The 17,278-nt window shown below is 40.0% G+C and overlaps 1 protein-coding gene across 7 annotated transcripts in view; it reads left to right on the top strand.

The window, feature by feature from the left end:
• TOPAZ1 (testis and ovary specific TOPAZ 1) overlaps positions 1-17,278 on the top strand; it is a 100,910-nt gene that overhangs the window by 35,445 nt on the left and 48,187 nt on the right. For all 7 annotated transcript variants that reach the window (XM_043508976.1, XM_043508979.1, XM_043508980.1 and 4 more), the window contains exons 7-8: positions 80-165; positions 6,641-6,778. In XM_043508976.1, coding sequence (XP_043364911.1) covers positions 80-165; positions 6,641-6,778 — 224 coding nt within the window. The remainder of the gene's footprint in view (positions 1-79; positions 166-6,640; positions 6,779-17,278) is intronic.

Here is a 17,278-nt window from a genome sequence, read left to right on the forward strand (position 1 = left end):
AAAGAAAACTAAGATTCATGACTAGTATATGACCCATATTATTACACAGTCCATTAAATATTCTTATCCTGAATCTTAGATTTCAGATACTCAGGAAAAAGCTCTCTTTTGCCGTTGCCAAATTCTGACTGTTATGAACCATGGAAAATGGACAAAAATGTGATGGTAAGTTGCCAACACTTAATGAACGCTTGTAATATTGGGTTAATTTTGTTCATTATGGACATTTAAACAGTTCTTCATAAAAATATTTAGATATCAGCCAAAACTTCAACCACCTTAAAAATGGCATAATTTAGTGAATAAATAGTGAATAAAGTGCATAATCAGTGATGAACAAACATGTTCAAAATGCAACCGTGTTGGCTTCTGCTCCACTACTCTGAAACTAGAAAAACAGTGTTTTTTGCTAATTGGGAGGGATAGTAGCTTATATTTTTTTAAGGTTTAGCAGAAGCTGCAATGTCTGTTAGATTGGTCATTGGACTGAGGATAAGGGGACCTGGGATATCATCACAGCTGAGTCATTAACCTACTATGTGACTTCGGACAAGTCATTTCAACTCTCTGAGCCCATAACTTCTCCCACTTGTAGTCCATTTTACTTATTTAGATTATAAGCTTTTTGGGGTGGAGACTCTTACGGTGAGTATGTGTACAGTGCCTAACACAGAGTTAGGGGATTTTTTATGTTTTTGTCAGTTTGTCTGTTACACTTTAAAATATAGTTAGTGTCTAACTTCTTCTAAAATGTAAATACACTTCTTTTCTAATGAAAGATGGAAAATGAGAAAGGATGGAAAGGAGAAATTATACTACTTTTGAGTGATGGTCCCTATGTGTTTTACACATATGGGTATGCATGCGTGCCATGCACCTGAGTCTGAAGATTTTTAGTAAGCCGGGCCCATTGGTTCACACATGCAGTTTTCCTTGTACTCTGAACTGAGAGTATAAGAGGCAGTGCAGACCAGTATCTCTCCATTTCCTTCTTACCGCCACGTGGCCTGAGTCAGAATCTGCATCTGTCCACAGCTTCCTTTGACTGCTTCCGTCTGTAAATGTATTGTAAATAGTTTATTTTGTTCATTTACTCTTTGGTCTTAAGTACTAGTGTAGTTGTTTTTTCCCCATCCTGGGGAAATTCTTCCTGGGAGGCGAGTATTATAACTAGGGTTCAAGAATTGTTTCCTTTTCAGTGAGTGATGAACGTTGCCCTTACTGCATAGCTGAAATGTGAGCCTCACATAAGTGCAACATTTGCCATTTCTTCCCTCCCAGAACTTGTGAGGGTCAAGAACTAAGATTTAAAAAAGCATTTTGATGGAGACACCCCACTGTTCCCCGTATATCAACCTCAATCAACAGGCAGCACAAGCTCAGGATCTGAGGTTAAAACTTCCAAGCCTAAGAAGAAGGCTTCTCATGAGATTAAGAGACAAGCTGCCTTTTTCCAAATCTGCCCCAGAGAAAAGAGATTCCTCCCTGATTCCTTCCAAGTCGGGAGAGTTCTCGTGCATGGGTCCTAAAGACTGAGGCGTGGGTAAACCTGTTCAGTGGGGAAAGGAGCATAGATTCATTGGTTTCTATACCAGTTTGAATGTGCAGATTGAAAGACAAACATCCACTGCTCCCTTCGACATCTAGATCAGCTTCTGTGCCAATATCATCATAGCCACGGAGGAATCTGACTTCTGCTGTGACCAGGGAAGCACCGGATCCAATGGCTCCACTAACTGACTCCTCCTGTGCCCCAGAACACTCTGAGACCTACATCTCCCCAGAGGACATTTTTGCTCTCTCCTGTTCTCACTCCCCACTCCTCTCAGGTCCGTCTTTATTCAGAGATGGTTATGCAGGAGGAAGAAGCTATCCTGGAGACACAGAGCCACTGTCCTCTTCCATCCGTGAGCCTGAGTACTCAATCGTTGGTACCGTTGGTTCCAGCGGAAGTTTGGGATCCAGTTTTTTCATCTGATGAGTCAGCGATTCCAGAAGAAGGCAGATCATACAGAAGGAGGCTGGACAGAAGCCCTAAGGTATCTGGGTTCTGTTCTGTGACCACATATGACTTTCCAAGAGACATTTGGTACCCAGTGCCAGATGGTAGTTCTCAGCTGGTTGATTTCTTGTACTGATATTACTGGGCTCCTTAGGAGCTCTATTCTAGGCACCTAGGATCAATACATTTGCCTTACTTACCATCTCCTGGTTAACAGCAATTGGCCCCATCGGCATATGCAGAAGATGAATTTGAACTGGATCCAACAGTTCTGGGAGCAATTTCATCATCTTCCATAGATGAGGAGAATACCCCATCTTCACCATCTCCACCTGATGACTACAATCAGGTGTTCCTGAAAAGGGTGGCATCTGAGTTTCAGATACAGCTTGAAGAGGTTCAGGAGCCCCAACATAGATTGATTGACATCTTGCAACTTTTGGGTCCCAGTCGAGTAGACCTCCAGATTGAGGCCACTGTGGATCCAGCTAGAACAATGTGGCAAGCACCTGCTTCTTGAACTCCCACCCCCAAAGAGGGCTGAGAAGTGCTGCTACTTTCCTCGTAAGGGGGTATAGTTTCTAGTTTCTCACCAACTGCTGAATTGTCTCGTGGTACAAGCAGTTACTAAAAGATCCACATTACATCAACCCAAAACTACACCCTTGGATGGAGGTACCCAATGACTCCCAGGGAGAAAGGTCTTCTCCTCTGCCTCTCTCCAATTTAGAATTTCTAATTATCAGACGACTCCTAGCTAAATATGATTTCACTAATAATGCAAAGTTGTGGGATTTAAAGGACAAGCTTCCTCAGGAAGATAGAGCTCAGTTTCAGTCCTTAATTATTGAAGGCAAATTAGTGGCCAAAACCTCTCTCCATGCCAAAGTAGATGCTGCAGACACTGTGTCCAGAGGGATGGATACAACCATTGTCATGAGGAGATATTCCCGGTTATAATCCTCAGGTTTCCCTAGAGAGGTGAAAAGTACCATTCAGGATCTGTCTTTTGAGGCAGTTTACTTAGTTAAATGAAAAGATGGATTAATCTCTACACTTTCTCAAGGATTCAAATACAATGCTTTTGTTCTCTGAGTATCTATGCCCCTGCCCCTCAGAGGAAACATCTCCAGGACCAAGACCACCTCGACAACTATTTTGCTATCAACACCCCCTGGAACCATCACACAAATGACAGAGGGTACAAAGGCCCAAATACACAGCTTCTGCGACATCCACTGCCATACATCACTCTAACCCACATCCAAATAATTTTTTTGTTAGGACTGTCCAGACCCTTTATTAATTCCACATCATCCTGCCCCTCAGTTTTTTAAAGAACAATGTACCCAATTTGCTTAAAACTGAAGGGGTTTTACAATAGACAAATGGAAAATGGATGATATTCCATTTACAGCTATCTGAGTTTCTGTCCACCCAAACCCATAAGCCTCTTTACCAGTTCCTTTTTTTGGGACCACTCTCACGAGGAAAATCTGTGTCAAGATGTGGACTCCTTTCTCCAGCAGGGAGTCATGGAAAGAGTTGCACCTCAACATCAAAGGAAAGGATTCTACTCCCCATACTTCTTAGTCCTCCAAAAAAATGAAAGATGGAGATTGATTCTTGACCTATGCTGGCTAAATGTATTAATCTGAAAATTAAAATTCCACGTGGTCACAATGGCATCAATAATTCCCTCTTTGGGAGAAGGCTGGTGGTTCGTTCTCGACATAAGAGACATACTTTCACATAAACATTCACCCATCACACAGAAGGTCCCTTGGGTTCCTCCTTGGTCACGACCAGTACCAGTTGAGTCCTTCCATTCAGGCTAAGTATGACATCCAGGGTCTTTATAAAAGTCTTTTCATTGGTGGCAACTTGGGTGAGAAGAAATGGGTTTTATCATCTTCCCATAGCTTGATGACTGACTACTTACAGCAGATCATACAAGGAAGTCCAGTTGGCAACCTGACTCCTGCTCCATCTTCTACCTTCCCCGGGACTTTGTGTCAACCATGAAAAGTCCACTTTGAATCCCCCATGAGGTCCTTCACCTTCCAAGAATCAACCTTGGACTCGACTACAGCAACTGCCTATCAAGAGATTCCATGCCAGGGGCAATGTTATAAAACAGGTCACCCTCAGACTTCAATTAGAACTTGCCTTTTCCTTCTCTGCCTCATGCCACACACATGATGCCATTTGCCAGGCTCTATCTCTGTTGACTGCAAACCTGGCTTTAATCTGTGTACTCACCAGAAAAAATCAATATCAATGCCAAAGTAATTTCATCTAGGGTTCTGGGCTCTCGCATCTGGTGGACAAAGCCAGAGAAAGTTCAAGTCGGAACTCCTTTCCTCACACTTACTTCTGAGGTTATCATCATTACTGATGCTTTCCTGTTAGGTTGGAGAGCTCATATGGACAATCATACTGCACAAGGCATCTATACCTCTTGGGAGTCCAGGATGCCTATCAATTTACTGAAACTAAGAGCTGTCCATCGAGCGTGCAGTGCTTTCGTCCATTCATCTGGTCCCAGCACATCTGGATAGTTTTAGACAATATGACTGTCTTTTATATAAACAAACAAGGGGAAACAAGATCCCTTCCTCTGTGTGTAGAGACAGTCATTCTCTGGATTTGGTGTATCAGACTTCACAAAACCCTCTCAACAGCATATTTGTCAGGTTTGCAGAACTCTGCAGCAGACAGTCTCAGCAGATATTTTTCTGTAGACCATGAATGGGAAATTCATGATTCGATCCTGAATAAGATCTTCACCAAGTGGACAATGCCATCTTGGGACCTTTTCACCTCACAAGCAGCAAAAAAAACCTTTCTCTGTAGTGCTCCAGAGCAGCTCTAGGTAGGGGCTCAAAGGGAGATAACCTTCTACTACCATGGAAGGACCACCTCAAATATACCTTCCCTCCCATCCCATTAATACCACATGTCCTGCAAAAAATCTGTCATTAAAGGGTTCCAGTCATCCTTATTTTGCCCAGTTGGCTGAGACTGTTCTAGTTCACAGACCCACTGAGATTTTGTCTGTCTGCCCATCAAAATCCAACCATTTCCAGACCTGCTAATGCAACACAATGGCACCGTCAGGCACCCCAACCCAGAACCACTGCAATTCAAGGCCTGGTATTTGGATGGGCATCAGATGTAGAGTGTTTATGCCCCAGGGCATTTCAATCCATCTTCTACTGAAGTAGGAAAGATTCTATTTAGCAAAATTGAAGCTTTTCTCCTTTTGGGCACAGCAATACCAGTTATCTCCAGATTCTACTGGGATCCCTGCTATTTTAGACTATCTATTTACTGTTAACACATTGGTTCTCTCAATTACTTCCCTCTTGGTTCATTTGGCACAGGGGTTCTCGTAACATTTTTTGCCGGCCTCAGAGTGCCGCCACCAGCTCAGACAATTTTTCCTAAAATACTTAATCAACTTTAGGAAAAACAAATAAATATGCATATATGCATGTCCCAAATCATTGTAATTTATTTATGTAGGGTTTTTTTAGCATACTCAATAATAAAAATAACATACAGTTGTCTCTGTTCTTTACTGGATCTAAACGGAAGAGAAACACAAATAAGATGCTCTGCACGTTCTTGCCTTTTTTCTTACTGTTTCTTTAGCTTTTTTTTTGGTTGCTTTTTTTTTTAGACTTGCTAGCTACTAAGTCTGCTGTGAAAAGTGATATTAGCAAACACACAAATATCACTTTTCACAGTAGACTTACTCAGCCCTGGCAATCCAGGGGACAAAGAGTATCACGAGTCATACCATCCACTTACTGATATTTTTTATGAAACTGCATGCCTCTGATGCAGAAAGAAAGCATCATTCTCTAGACATCCCAAGAGCACTGGCCTTTATCTATAAACAACAAAAGCAATTAGAAAGACACCTAGACTTTTTGTTACCATAGCAGAGAGATCAAGAGGTCTAGCTGTATCTACACAGAGACTTTCTAAATGGATCTCATTACCCTGTGTTACTCACTGGCTCACCTCCCTCCGCTGGAGAGGATGAGGGTCCATTCCATCAGCGTCCAAGCAACCATTGCTGCATCTCTGCAAGATGTACCTCTACTAGAAATATGTAGGGCAGCTACCTGGAGCTCCTTACCATCACACTTTGTTCCAATCTTCTGCTACAGACACAGCTATAGGGACAGCAATATTAGACAGCCATCACTTCTGCATTCTTGCACCTACCTCCTGTTTGACTACTGCTTGCTAATCTCCCACATGTGGAATACAGATTGGAACCAACACTTGAAGAAGAAATGGAGGTTACTTATCTGTAACAGGTGGCTCTTTAAGATGTATGGTTCCTATCTGTATTCCACTACCCATCCTCTGGTATTCCACTACCCATCCCTTCTGCTGCAGATCATAGTTAGATTTGTGGAAAGAGAAGGAACTGTAATGGTGCTGGTCTGCACTGCCCTAGTACTTCAGATCAGAGCATGAGGAGAACTGCAAATGTGCTGACCAACAGACAGTGCTTACGAAAAATATCTGGACTCGGGCGCATGATGCAGACAGGGACCCCACACATCTCTAAGAACCTCCAGTTATAGACAAGTAACCCTCCATTTATCTGATGTTTAGGTTTCCCATCTGATCCAGCAGAACCTTGGGATGATTGAGTTGCCCCGTAAATACTGCAGATTTTATTTCAGTACGTTGCGTGGCTGTGAGAGAGTGGAATGTTGGTTTTGGCATGTTCCTGAACAAGGAGATGAAAAGGTAAAAGGGGTTTAATTTGCGAGAGGGAATCCTCAATTTTAACACTTTCTATTTTGTATAAAATGTTTTGTATTCAATTTAGTTCAGTATGAGTTACCTTTGAAGGTGAGAAATCCGAAGTGGCAACCCAGGAGAACTCTTCCTTCCAGGTGCTTTTAACTATTCTTTTAAAAAATGTTACCCTAGAGAGACTGTAGGACTTGAGGCGGCATATTTTCAAGAGAGTGGACTGCAGCAAAATTATATAGAAAAATATATACTAGCCCACTCTCTGTAGAAGGTAATGATGTATTAATGGGAATGCCTCAGTAAACCCAAAAGACCAGATAAGCAATCCCAGAAATTGTATATGCTCCAAGGCCATCTGCGTTGTGTCATCCTCCAAAAGGTAGGTAGCAATGGCATGTACAGATGATATAATCCTCCTCAAAGAACTGGCAGACTGAGTAGAACTGGCTTTGTGTCCCAACTATGAAGCATCTTTGGCATGTTCACAAGTATCCACAGCTTCCACCTATTTTACATGAGTCACCGTGATTATTAGTGATTCTGTATTTCAAGATGTCCTAAAAAATAACGAAATATTTAAAATCTATTCTCTATAAGATCTCCTTAGTGGCAACATTGTATCAGACTTATTGTTTTGCATATGTCCCACATGGTAGCCAGGGAAGTATTTTGTGAAGATATTGGTTGAAGGCTAATAAGCAGGCTTCATGGTTGCATCAGAGTATACTGATGGGAAAACTGGTGAATCAGTGAAAAAGAACAGGTTTCAGAGTAGCAGCCGTGTTAGTCTGTATTCGCAAAAAGAAAGAAGTGATTGAGTCCAAAACCAAGGAAAATAAATCTTTTAGGAACTTAGACCACTTGAGATGGGCTGACCAGAGTTGAATATAGTATCCAGGTGAGAATGTGCCATTTTTTATAAAATAGCGTATTTTCAGTATTTTTTATCCCATTCTTATACTTTCTAATGTTCTATTTGTATTTAATCACTAGTGTAAATTAATTAGAGATTTTCATTGATATATTCATAATAGTGAGCATGTCTTTTATTTGAGTGGTTACAGTTAATTCAGAATCCAACACTGGAGGGACCAGTTTGAACTATTTATGCATTACCTTGCATTTATCAACATTGAATTTAGTCTGCCATCATGCTTTCTATTTAACCCTCTGTTAGGTACCTTTAGAGTTCCTCAGTCTTCTGTGGTCCTAACCTTCCTAAATATTTTTTCAGATGCACATTTTGGCTACCTCACAGTTTATCGATTCACTTTTCCAGATCACTTAACAAATACATTGTACATAGTATGCTTACGTGGGGCATCCACCATAATCTTTTTCTGTGTTGAAAATTCAACATTTAGATTTTGTTTTCTCTTTGCCAGTTTCTGAACTTCACCTCTCACCATTGATTACTTAAGGTGGGTCTTCGCAGCACAGTTAGCTTGAGTTAAAATTTGAGTACTAACCCAAACTCAACTCCTCTTCATACGCAAAAAAAACTTAGTTCAAGCTAAGGTGGTGCTTTAAATTTAAACCAGCTGGTTCTTCAGGAGGGTTGATTAACACTCCAGTGGTGCTGGTGCTCAAACTAATAATGCAGTGGGGATATAACAGATTGTTATAAGCAATCCATCAGCAACTAATCCAGTCACTGTTAATCCAATCACTCTATGCTGCTAATCTAATCTGTGTAGTTTTGCCATTTGGTTGCTCTCACTCGAGCTTGGGTAGCTCAAATGCAGTAGCTCAAGTGTACTAACTCAAGATAACTGTCAGTGAAGACAAGCCCATAGTTTTGAAACCTTCCTCACAAGAGAATGATAAGAAAGGTCCAAATAAATTATATCAGTTGGTTTTCCTGTGTCTATCTTGTTGACCTGCATAAAGAGTTGAGTAGATTAAAGGGGCACAATTTTTGTTCACATAAACTATGCTGATGTGTCCCTATCATATATTAAACTGGGTGAGAGCTTCTGAATCTGAAATTATGTTCCGAGGGGGTTGCAGCCACCCTCTCTTCCATTATGGCTGGATGAAAAGGGTCCTGAAACTTTTCAGTTACAGCATGGTATGGAAAAATTGAGATTCATTCATCTAGTTGTTTTATAACTCTATTTAAATAATGGTTTCAAACAGACTTCCTAATACTGAAATAGGGCTGTAATATCCACCAATTATCTCCTCACACTTTACTTAGAGATAGGTGCAATATTTTCTATCCTCCATGCGTCTAGTTATTAGTTTGATTTTAATCAAACATCGCATATGTTTGTTAGCAACTCAGACACTTCATTCTTAAATTCCTTCAGAATCCTTGGATGAATACCAGATGATCCTGGTACTTGATTTTTCTTTAATTTATCAGCTTCTTTACATTTCCTCCTTTGACATCTGAGTCTGACAGTGCCTTCTTTTTGTTGCATGTAAAGAATAGGTCTGGGGATAGATATCTTCCCAGTATCATTTGTAACATTGCAGAGAAGCTAAATGGATTTTTTGCATCATTTCCCCTATCTCCCTTGATTGCTGTCTTTAATCCCTGGTAGACCAGCATACCCACTGACTCCCATAGAATTTCTCCTTTCATGTCTTTGGGTATTTGGACCTTCAGTTCACTCGTACTCCTCTTGATTTCTATCAACATTTTACATGCCATAATATTGTTCTTTTCTGTTGGCTTCAGTTGAGAAGCTTCCTTCATTCAGGAAACAGAAAAGGGATTTTAAACTAGGCTAAAAGGTGTAGGTTCCGAATGAATGCCTACTCACTTTCTTTGATAGAGAGACACAACAACTGTTTCAGAGAAGAGTGAAGCTGAGCTTAGAGAAGGTAGATTCAGAGCTGTTTGCTCAAAACAGTAACTTCTGCATTTTCCATAAAGAGGGGCCTCCACAATACGAGCAAGGTTTATACCTTTGAACTTCAGAGGATGTTACACAACCAATTTCTTCCCCCACTCCATATGTACCAAATACACTTAAGCCAGTAATTATATATGTGCTGCAGATAAGAGCAATAGAATCAGCTCTGCTGTCAAGGAATTTACTGTCTTTTTTTCCTGCCTGTACAATCTAGGGCGATCAGACTGACTTAGGTCTAAAGAACTTGAACAAAAATATAAGGAAATGAAATACAAACTAGAAACTCTAAGGTATACCCTTGCATCCATTTCTCAGAACAGTCACCTGTACTGTATTTACATGAGGTAAGCAAATCTATATATTCCAATAAGGACCTCACACAGGAAATAGCTCCACTTCTAATAAGACTAAGGCCACTGTTAGTATAAGGCTTGCTATACTTGGCAAAGTATTCATTGAAGTGTTTGTGGTTTTAGTGATAGACCTCAGAAAAAGGGAATTCATATCTGCCCCTTCTTGGAAGATTTCCAAATTAATCCATTACAAATTAGGAAATAGCTGCAACTGTCTCTCTCCTGCAATAAAGGGATAACAGACATTTTCACAAGTCAGTTAATAATCACAGAAACATCTATGTACTAGAAGATTCCTCTTCTTGTCTAGGCCCTGTTCCTTTGTGTTTCTTCATTTTAAATCCATCCTGGTCACCTGGCCTCTTTTGTTTGCCTGCTAACTTTACACTGCTCTTTTCTTCCCCCTCCCTTCAGATGAGTCAGCTAAACCGGTTTTTCTAAGGATGCAGCTGCTTTTTTTAATAATCTTTCTCAGGTCTAATTACTATAGTTAACCTTAAATATTTTTCTGTGTATTCGTTTGGGGTGTACATGCTGCAACCCCTGTCAGCAGTGGTGGAGCCATATACAGATAGACACTCATAATAGCTGTTTTTCATAATATAACTTCATAATATCAATCATAATTCATAAGTTGCATAGATATCAGTTCATCACACCCACTCAGTGTGTGGCTGATGGCAATCAGTAGAAGCCTCCAGTAGTATAAACTGGCTGGAAGTGATGGCCACATGTTCAGCTCTCTAATGTAATTAAGAAATAGCACATTACCTTTTAAGATGGCCTTTAGCAATAAACAAGGGGAATGACATCCTCTCCGCTTAGCAGAGGAAGGATAGTTGTCCAGTAGGTTAGGATTCTAGCCTGGGACTTGGAAGATCTGGTTTGAATTCATTGCTCTGCCGCAGATTGTGTGACCATGGACAGGTCACTTAGGCCAGGTTTACATTGCTTAGGGGTCTGAAAAATCCATACCCCTGAGTGATGTAGTTAAGCTGACCTAACCCCTGGTGTAGCATACATCATATGACAGTTGACCTGTGCTAACAGTGGCACCTGCTCTTCTCTTCTTTCTCTCCCCCCCCCCCCATTAGAGAGAGGCAATCAAGCTATGGAATTGGATGCTACCTGCATGGCATAAACCCAATAGCCCTATATGTACCAGGAACTACTTGTCAGACTTCTTAAGCAGATAGTCTTTCAACAACCCACAAGCGATCATTACAGAAATCCCTGTATAAAGTTTACATTACACCATTGGGGAAACTGGTAATAGATTCTTTACCACCATGAACAATGCCAAGCATTCAAATTTCTGTTCTGAAAAGGCAAGATCCCAGGATCTTTACTGGACGCCTTCCTTCTACAGTGCAATCAGGGCCTCCTTTACACTTTCCCACTAATTGTCCTAATCCCCAGAGTGATTGCCAAGGCCAGAGATGACAAGGCCATGCTCATCCTCACAGCTCTTTATTGGTTGAAGCAGTTCTGGCTGACAAATCAGTGATAAATGTCTACATAACCACTCATCAGATTGCCCAGACCTATTGTTGAAGGATTGGGGTCAAGTGTTACTTGCAGACTTGAAGTTGCTGCACCTCCATAGTCTGGTTGTGGACTGTTGAGCTCTGTGGAAAGGGATTGCCTCTCATGCATTGATGAAATCCTGGCACAGAACAAGAAATTATCCACAATAAAGACTCACGCCTCCAAATGGAAAAGATTCTCTATGTGGGTGGCCCAACATAGCCCAGCCATGGTGCATGTCCCAATACTGAAGATTCTTGACTATTTGCTGAAGTTAAAACATTCTGAACTTTCTCAGTGTACGTCCATTTGGCAACAATACTAGCAATATCATTTCCACACAGCCATTCTCAGTCTTCTCTCATCTGTCCGTATCCAAATTCTTTAAAGGCTTAATGCACTTACCTGCCAGTTGGAGAACTTAGGTAGGGACCTGAACTTTGTCAAGCCATTTCAAGGGTGCTCCATCCATCATCTTATTCTCAGAACAGTATTTCTAGTGACCATTGCTTTGGCCAATGGAACGAGTAAGATTCAGACACACATGGTGGAACCCTGTTTCTCATTTCATACAGGCAAGTTTGTACTCAGATGTCACACAAAATTTAATCCCCAAGGTGGTCTCTGAGTTCCACTGAAACCAATTAGTCAGCTTATCTCTATTCTTTCCAAAGCCTCATTCCATACAGGGGGAGAAAAAGCTCCACACTCTGGACATATCCAGAGTTCTTTGTACATCAACAGAACAGTATTTTTCAGATTGTCCACATGTCTATTTGTGGCTATAGTGGGCTGTTCCAAAGGTCAGGCCATTTCATCACAAAGATTTTCCAAACAGATTATAAGATGCATCTCTTCCATCAAAGTGCACTCCACCAGAGCCCAAGTGTCACCGTCTGCACAATGTGCTGATATCTGAAATCTGCAAGGCAACTAAGTGGAGCAACCTACTCATGTTTGTCACATATGTGCTGAATTTAGCTCTGAGATTCGATCACAGATTTGGAGGTGTGGGGGTATTACTCCAATCCCTATTCGACTGATGCCCCTCATACTCTTCATCCCCAACATCGTGTAGAGGATTCTACTCGCCAGTCACCTACAGTGGGATCCACATCAACACATACTCAAAGAAGAAAAGTTACTTGTCCTTCCCTAACTGTTAGTCAGTGTGGATCCTAGGACCCACCCTTCATCCCTGCTTTTGAAGTTCTGTTACCATTGGCTTTGAATTGCAGGTTTGCTGAGGGAGGGTGGAAACCACTCTGCTCTTTTTTCCCTCACATGGGAGCAAACGGAGACACAGGCACATGCATGGCACTAACGGATGCTGCTGTTCAGAAGATTCTGAGCTCACGTGCATGAGGTGCATGCCGGGTTACAGTGGGGTCCACACGGATTACAACATCTTGAAGAGCCAGAGGTACTGTAGGACACGTAATCATTCTTTCCCTATTTCATAGGGGTGTTGTGAAGACAAATTACAGTAAAGCTGGTGATGTGCTCAGATACTACACTAGCCTCTCAGACCTTGGTTCTAAGATCTAATCATTATCTGAGACATTTCTTTTTATCTTCCCGTCAGGGAGTATCTCCTGGATACTATCCTCTAAGGCCATCAAACCCAGGGAAGCCCCATGTGGTAGTTTGTAATTTGAAAGGAGAGAGAATATTTTCAGCGGTCATAAACACACTTTTGCCTTTAGTATATAGACAGACAGATATATAGATTAAGTCAGAATATCACCAGATATGAGGTAAATTGAAGAGGAAAAATTTATAAACCAGACCTGCCAAAATTCCTTTGATATTCAATTTCCTACCTAAATAGTTATAGTCAAACATGCCTCTGCTTTCTCAAGTATGCTGGGTAAGTAAACCAATTTTGATTTCCTCGCTGTCCTATATGAAAAGATTAAGAGTAGTGGCATTCCTTAATCCTTAGGAAATCCAGCAAGTAAAGCAATGGAAAATTTAACCCTCTTGTGGATGCCCTAAAATTTTTTTGTGAACCTCCTATGCTATTTTACCTTTCTATCAAGTTAACTTTCTTAGTAGCAGCTACTTCACTATGACCAACTTCTGAACTACTAATCTTGTCTATAGAGTCCTAGTATTAAACTTTCCATTCTTAGAGGCTCCAATCTTCATTCCTAATTAAAAGGTGGTGCTTCCTTCTGTTAGAAAACATTTGCTATGGAAAAAGAATGACATTGACTGGATATATGAAGGGCAATTAGAACATATCCAGAAAGGGCTAGATCCTCTGTTCAGCTTGTCATTCAGCAGTTAAAAGGATTAAAGTTGTAAAGTTCTTAATTTAAGGGTTAAAACTCTGTATCAAAATTTAGAATTCTAAAGATATCAAACCCCTTGAATCAGCAACTGATTATCAGACAAGATTAGCCTTACTTTGTGCAGAAAAGTTTCATGCCTCTGAGACTTGTGAATTGGCTACTTAGTCATCTGTCAATACATTTTTCTAAGTATACGGTCTTCAGTAGACACAGAAACTGGCAGAAAGCTACTGCATATTTTCGGGGTGAAACCACTTTCCGGGCTGCAGATTTGTTTACATACTTGTTTGGAATCTCATTGCTGTTAAAATCCTGCTGCTACCAGTAATTAATCTGGCCTTGAGGGGAGAGAAATATGCTTGCCAGATATTTATTTCAAAGGGCTAATTATCCATTCTGGATGGATTATCTTGGCCTCATTTGATCACTTCCCTTGTCCACAAAATGTAACAGATACAGGATTAAGGTTTTTTAATATAGTGGAATGCATAATCTTATCAATTAGAATATATTACTATCCCAGAAACATTGTTTCGGGCAGGGCTTCCAAGTAGAGTAACCATTATTCTGTCTCTGGCGATGGATCTGGCGTGGATCTAATGTTCAGTGGGGCAAAAGGAAAAGCCCACTGATAGAAACAGTGAAGCTTGATATTTGGAAGAGAAAAGTCACTAAGCAAGAAAATTTCTTTCTTATCTTAATACCTCACAGTCATGAAGGACTTTTGCTACTCTGAAACTTTTTTCATTTTTTTTCAATTGCTATAAAAGGAGCAGACAGTTACTGGCTGTGAAGCGTCATTGGACACAGTAGATGCATACCACCTGCTGATGAGATATTTTAACTGCTAAGCGATTTGTTCTAAACAGTCCAATTCTGTTTGTGTGCATTGATCAAATTAAAAATAATGTATTAATATCTTCCAAGAACAGGTATTACATATAGACTCCTCTTTGTGCCCATCTATAGTCTGTACAAAAATTTCTATAATACATAAACTTAGTCTACATGCCACTTCAAACTCTGGCATGGATGGCTGTTTTCCATTATAGTCGTATAGAAAATGTACAGATATGCACAGTGTAGCTTTTTAAACATAAGTTTTTCATTAGAAATATGATTGTAGGTTTGCTTTGTCTTTTACTTTAAGAACCGTTTCCTGACTTTATGCCACAAAGTAGTGCCCTTTCTTTCTCTTGCCCAGTAACTTCACTGGGTCTTTATTTTGCATCTGTTAAGGGAAATGTCTCTTGCAAATTACTGCTGTCCTTATTATTCTGTCCTTCTAGTTATGGTCATCTATATCGATCTATGAACCTTCAAGTGAAAACACAGTGAATACAAACTAGGGAGGTTTCAGTCTAACGCATTCTTCATTGAATCCTCATACTAAAGTAGTGCCTTAAATGAATTCATATGTGCTGCTGTTTTTGTTTTTAATGTAGTGGATCATTGTATGTGTGGTGATCCTTAGAGATCTGCCATGCTAATCAGTTATTCCCATATGAAACACAATCATGTTGGCTTCTTTTTCATAAAATTAAGCCCTGTGTAAGGGAAACTATATGTGGAATCAACAGGAGCCTTTAATAAGCAGCATGATTTCCAATCCCACTTCAAATCAGAAGATTATCACACTCTGATTTTTAAATGTTACTAACTTCTAGGCTTCAATTGACCTATTTTTTGATGGATGCATCAACTCCTAGTCTAGAATCCAGCGTTGTCATTAAAATTCTTCTGGACTTCTGCATATTGATCTCCTCAAAATTACTCATGCATGGAAAAGTATATCTTGTCAACTTTTTTCGAATTAGAGTTGATGTGGCTCTTTCTGAAACTGTCTGTTTTCTACAAATTAATGACTTAATTGAAACACTTCCATACAGGAATCAAGGACTTTAAAATCCATTGCATTTTCAGATGCCAAAAGCTATTGTCCCTGTCCATCATTCAATAAGACTATGTCATAGAGGCAGGCTTGGACTAAATTCTCAATAGAAATTTAAGTTTATATATCCTCTCCCATCTAAATTTATTACAATTAACTCTAAATTTAGACTTTTCTATTTTTACATGGTCCATAGATTCAATTATACCCCTTGTAAATTGAGACAATTAAATCAAGGAAAGTCTCATGCAAGCTGGAAATGAGGCTCACAATTAGGCTCTTTTATGCATGTAATGTGGACTTGTCCCATGATTAAACCTTTCTGCAACTGGATTTTCCAAGCAATTTCACTAATATTTGGAACAATGATTGCTCCAGATGCAGTCTTGGTATTTTTGGGCATCAGTCCAAAGGAGGAGGAAAATAGATTCCAAAAGAAAGCAAATTAATTTACATACTTTCCGCCTGTGCTAAAATTTGTTTTAAATGCCCTCAGCCACCTGGATTTTTAGATTGGGTTAAATTAGCTCATCCAGTGCCAAGTGACATTGCATTTTTTTAACTGTAAAAGATCCCATGTGAATTTTTTCCAAAAGGGAGCTTTTTATGCCTTAACAAAAGGTGGTACTAATAGCTACTCAAAAAATTAAATACAGACTATTATTTGTGATGTTCTGCATAGGTTTTATTTATAATAAATTGGAGTACTAAGATTCTAAAGTATTAAGAGTGTCTGGTTCTTTGACTATCAGCCTTGCTGCTCTGCAGATGTTCATTTTTTTTTTAGGGAATAAAGATTGACTTATGGTTAAGTCATAGCTCAGGTTCTGACATTAACTCAGTGTCACCTTCGACAAGGTACTGGAAGGGACACGTCAACTTCAAAATTAAACTGTCTATTTTTTGTTTCTTATAGTTGCTACAAGTAACACACAAGTCTAACATGAAGGATACAGCAAAAAAAATTTACTTTGTATATTTGATAGCATACTTATGTATTTTCAGTCTCACTATTTGCTGGAATAGTCAGTCAGTTCCCTTTTTTGTGTCTTTCACAGAACAATAGGGGAGCAAAAGACATTTAAATATAAGGGAATGTGTTGTAAATCCACAAAAATTGAAAAGGCAATTGTACCTGAAACTTTTTTTTTTAACTGACAAGATTTCAAGTTAGAGAGAGAGAAGAAGAACATAAGAATGGCCATACTGGGTCAGATCAAAGGTTCATCCAGCCCAGTATCCTGTTTACTGACAGTGGCCAATGCCAGGTGCCCCAGAGGGAGTGAACCTAACAGGTAATGATCTAGTGATCTCTCTCCTGCCATCCATCTCCACCCTCTGACAAACAGAGGCTAGGGACACCATTCTTTACCCATCCTGGCTAATAGCCATTAATGGACTTAACCTCCATGAATTTATCCAGTTCTCTTTTAAACCCTGTTATAGTCTTAGCCTTCACAACCTCCTCAGGCAAGGAGTTCCACAGGCTGACTGTGCGCTGAGTGAAGAAGAACTTACTTTTATTTGTTTTAAACCTGCTACCCATTAATTTCATTTGG

The sequence above is a fragment of the Dermochelys coriacea genome, chromosome 2, assembly GCF_009764565.3.
Source record: "Dermochelys coriacea isolate rDerCor1 chromosome 2, rDerCor1.pri.v4, whole genome shotgun sequence".
NCBI lineage: Eukaryota > Metazoa > Chordata > Testudines > Dermochelyidae > Dermochelys > Dermochelys coriacea.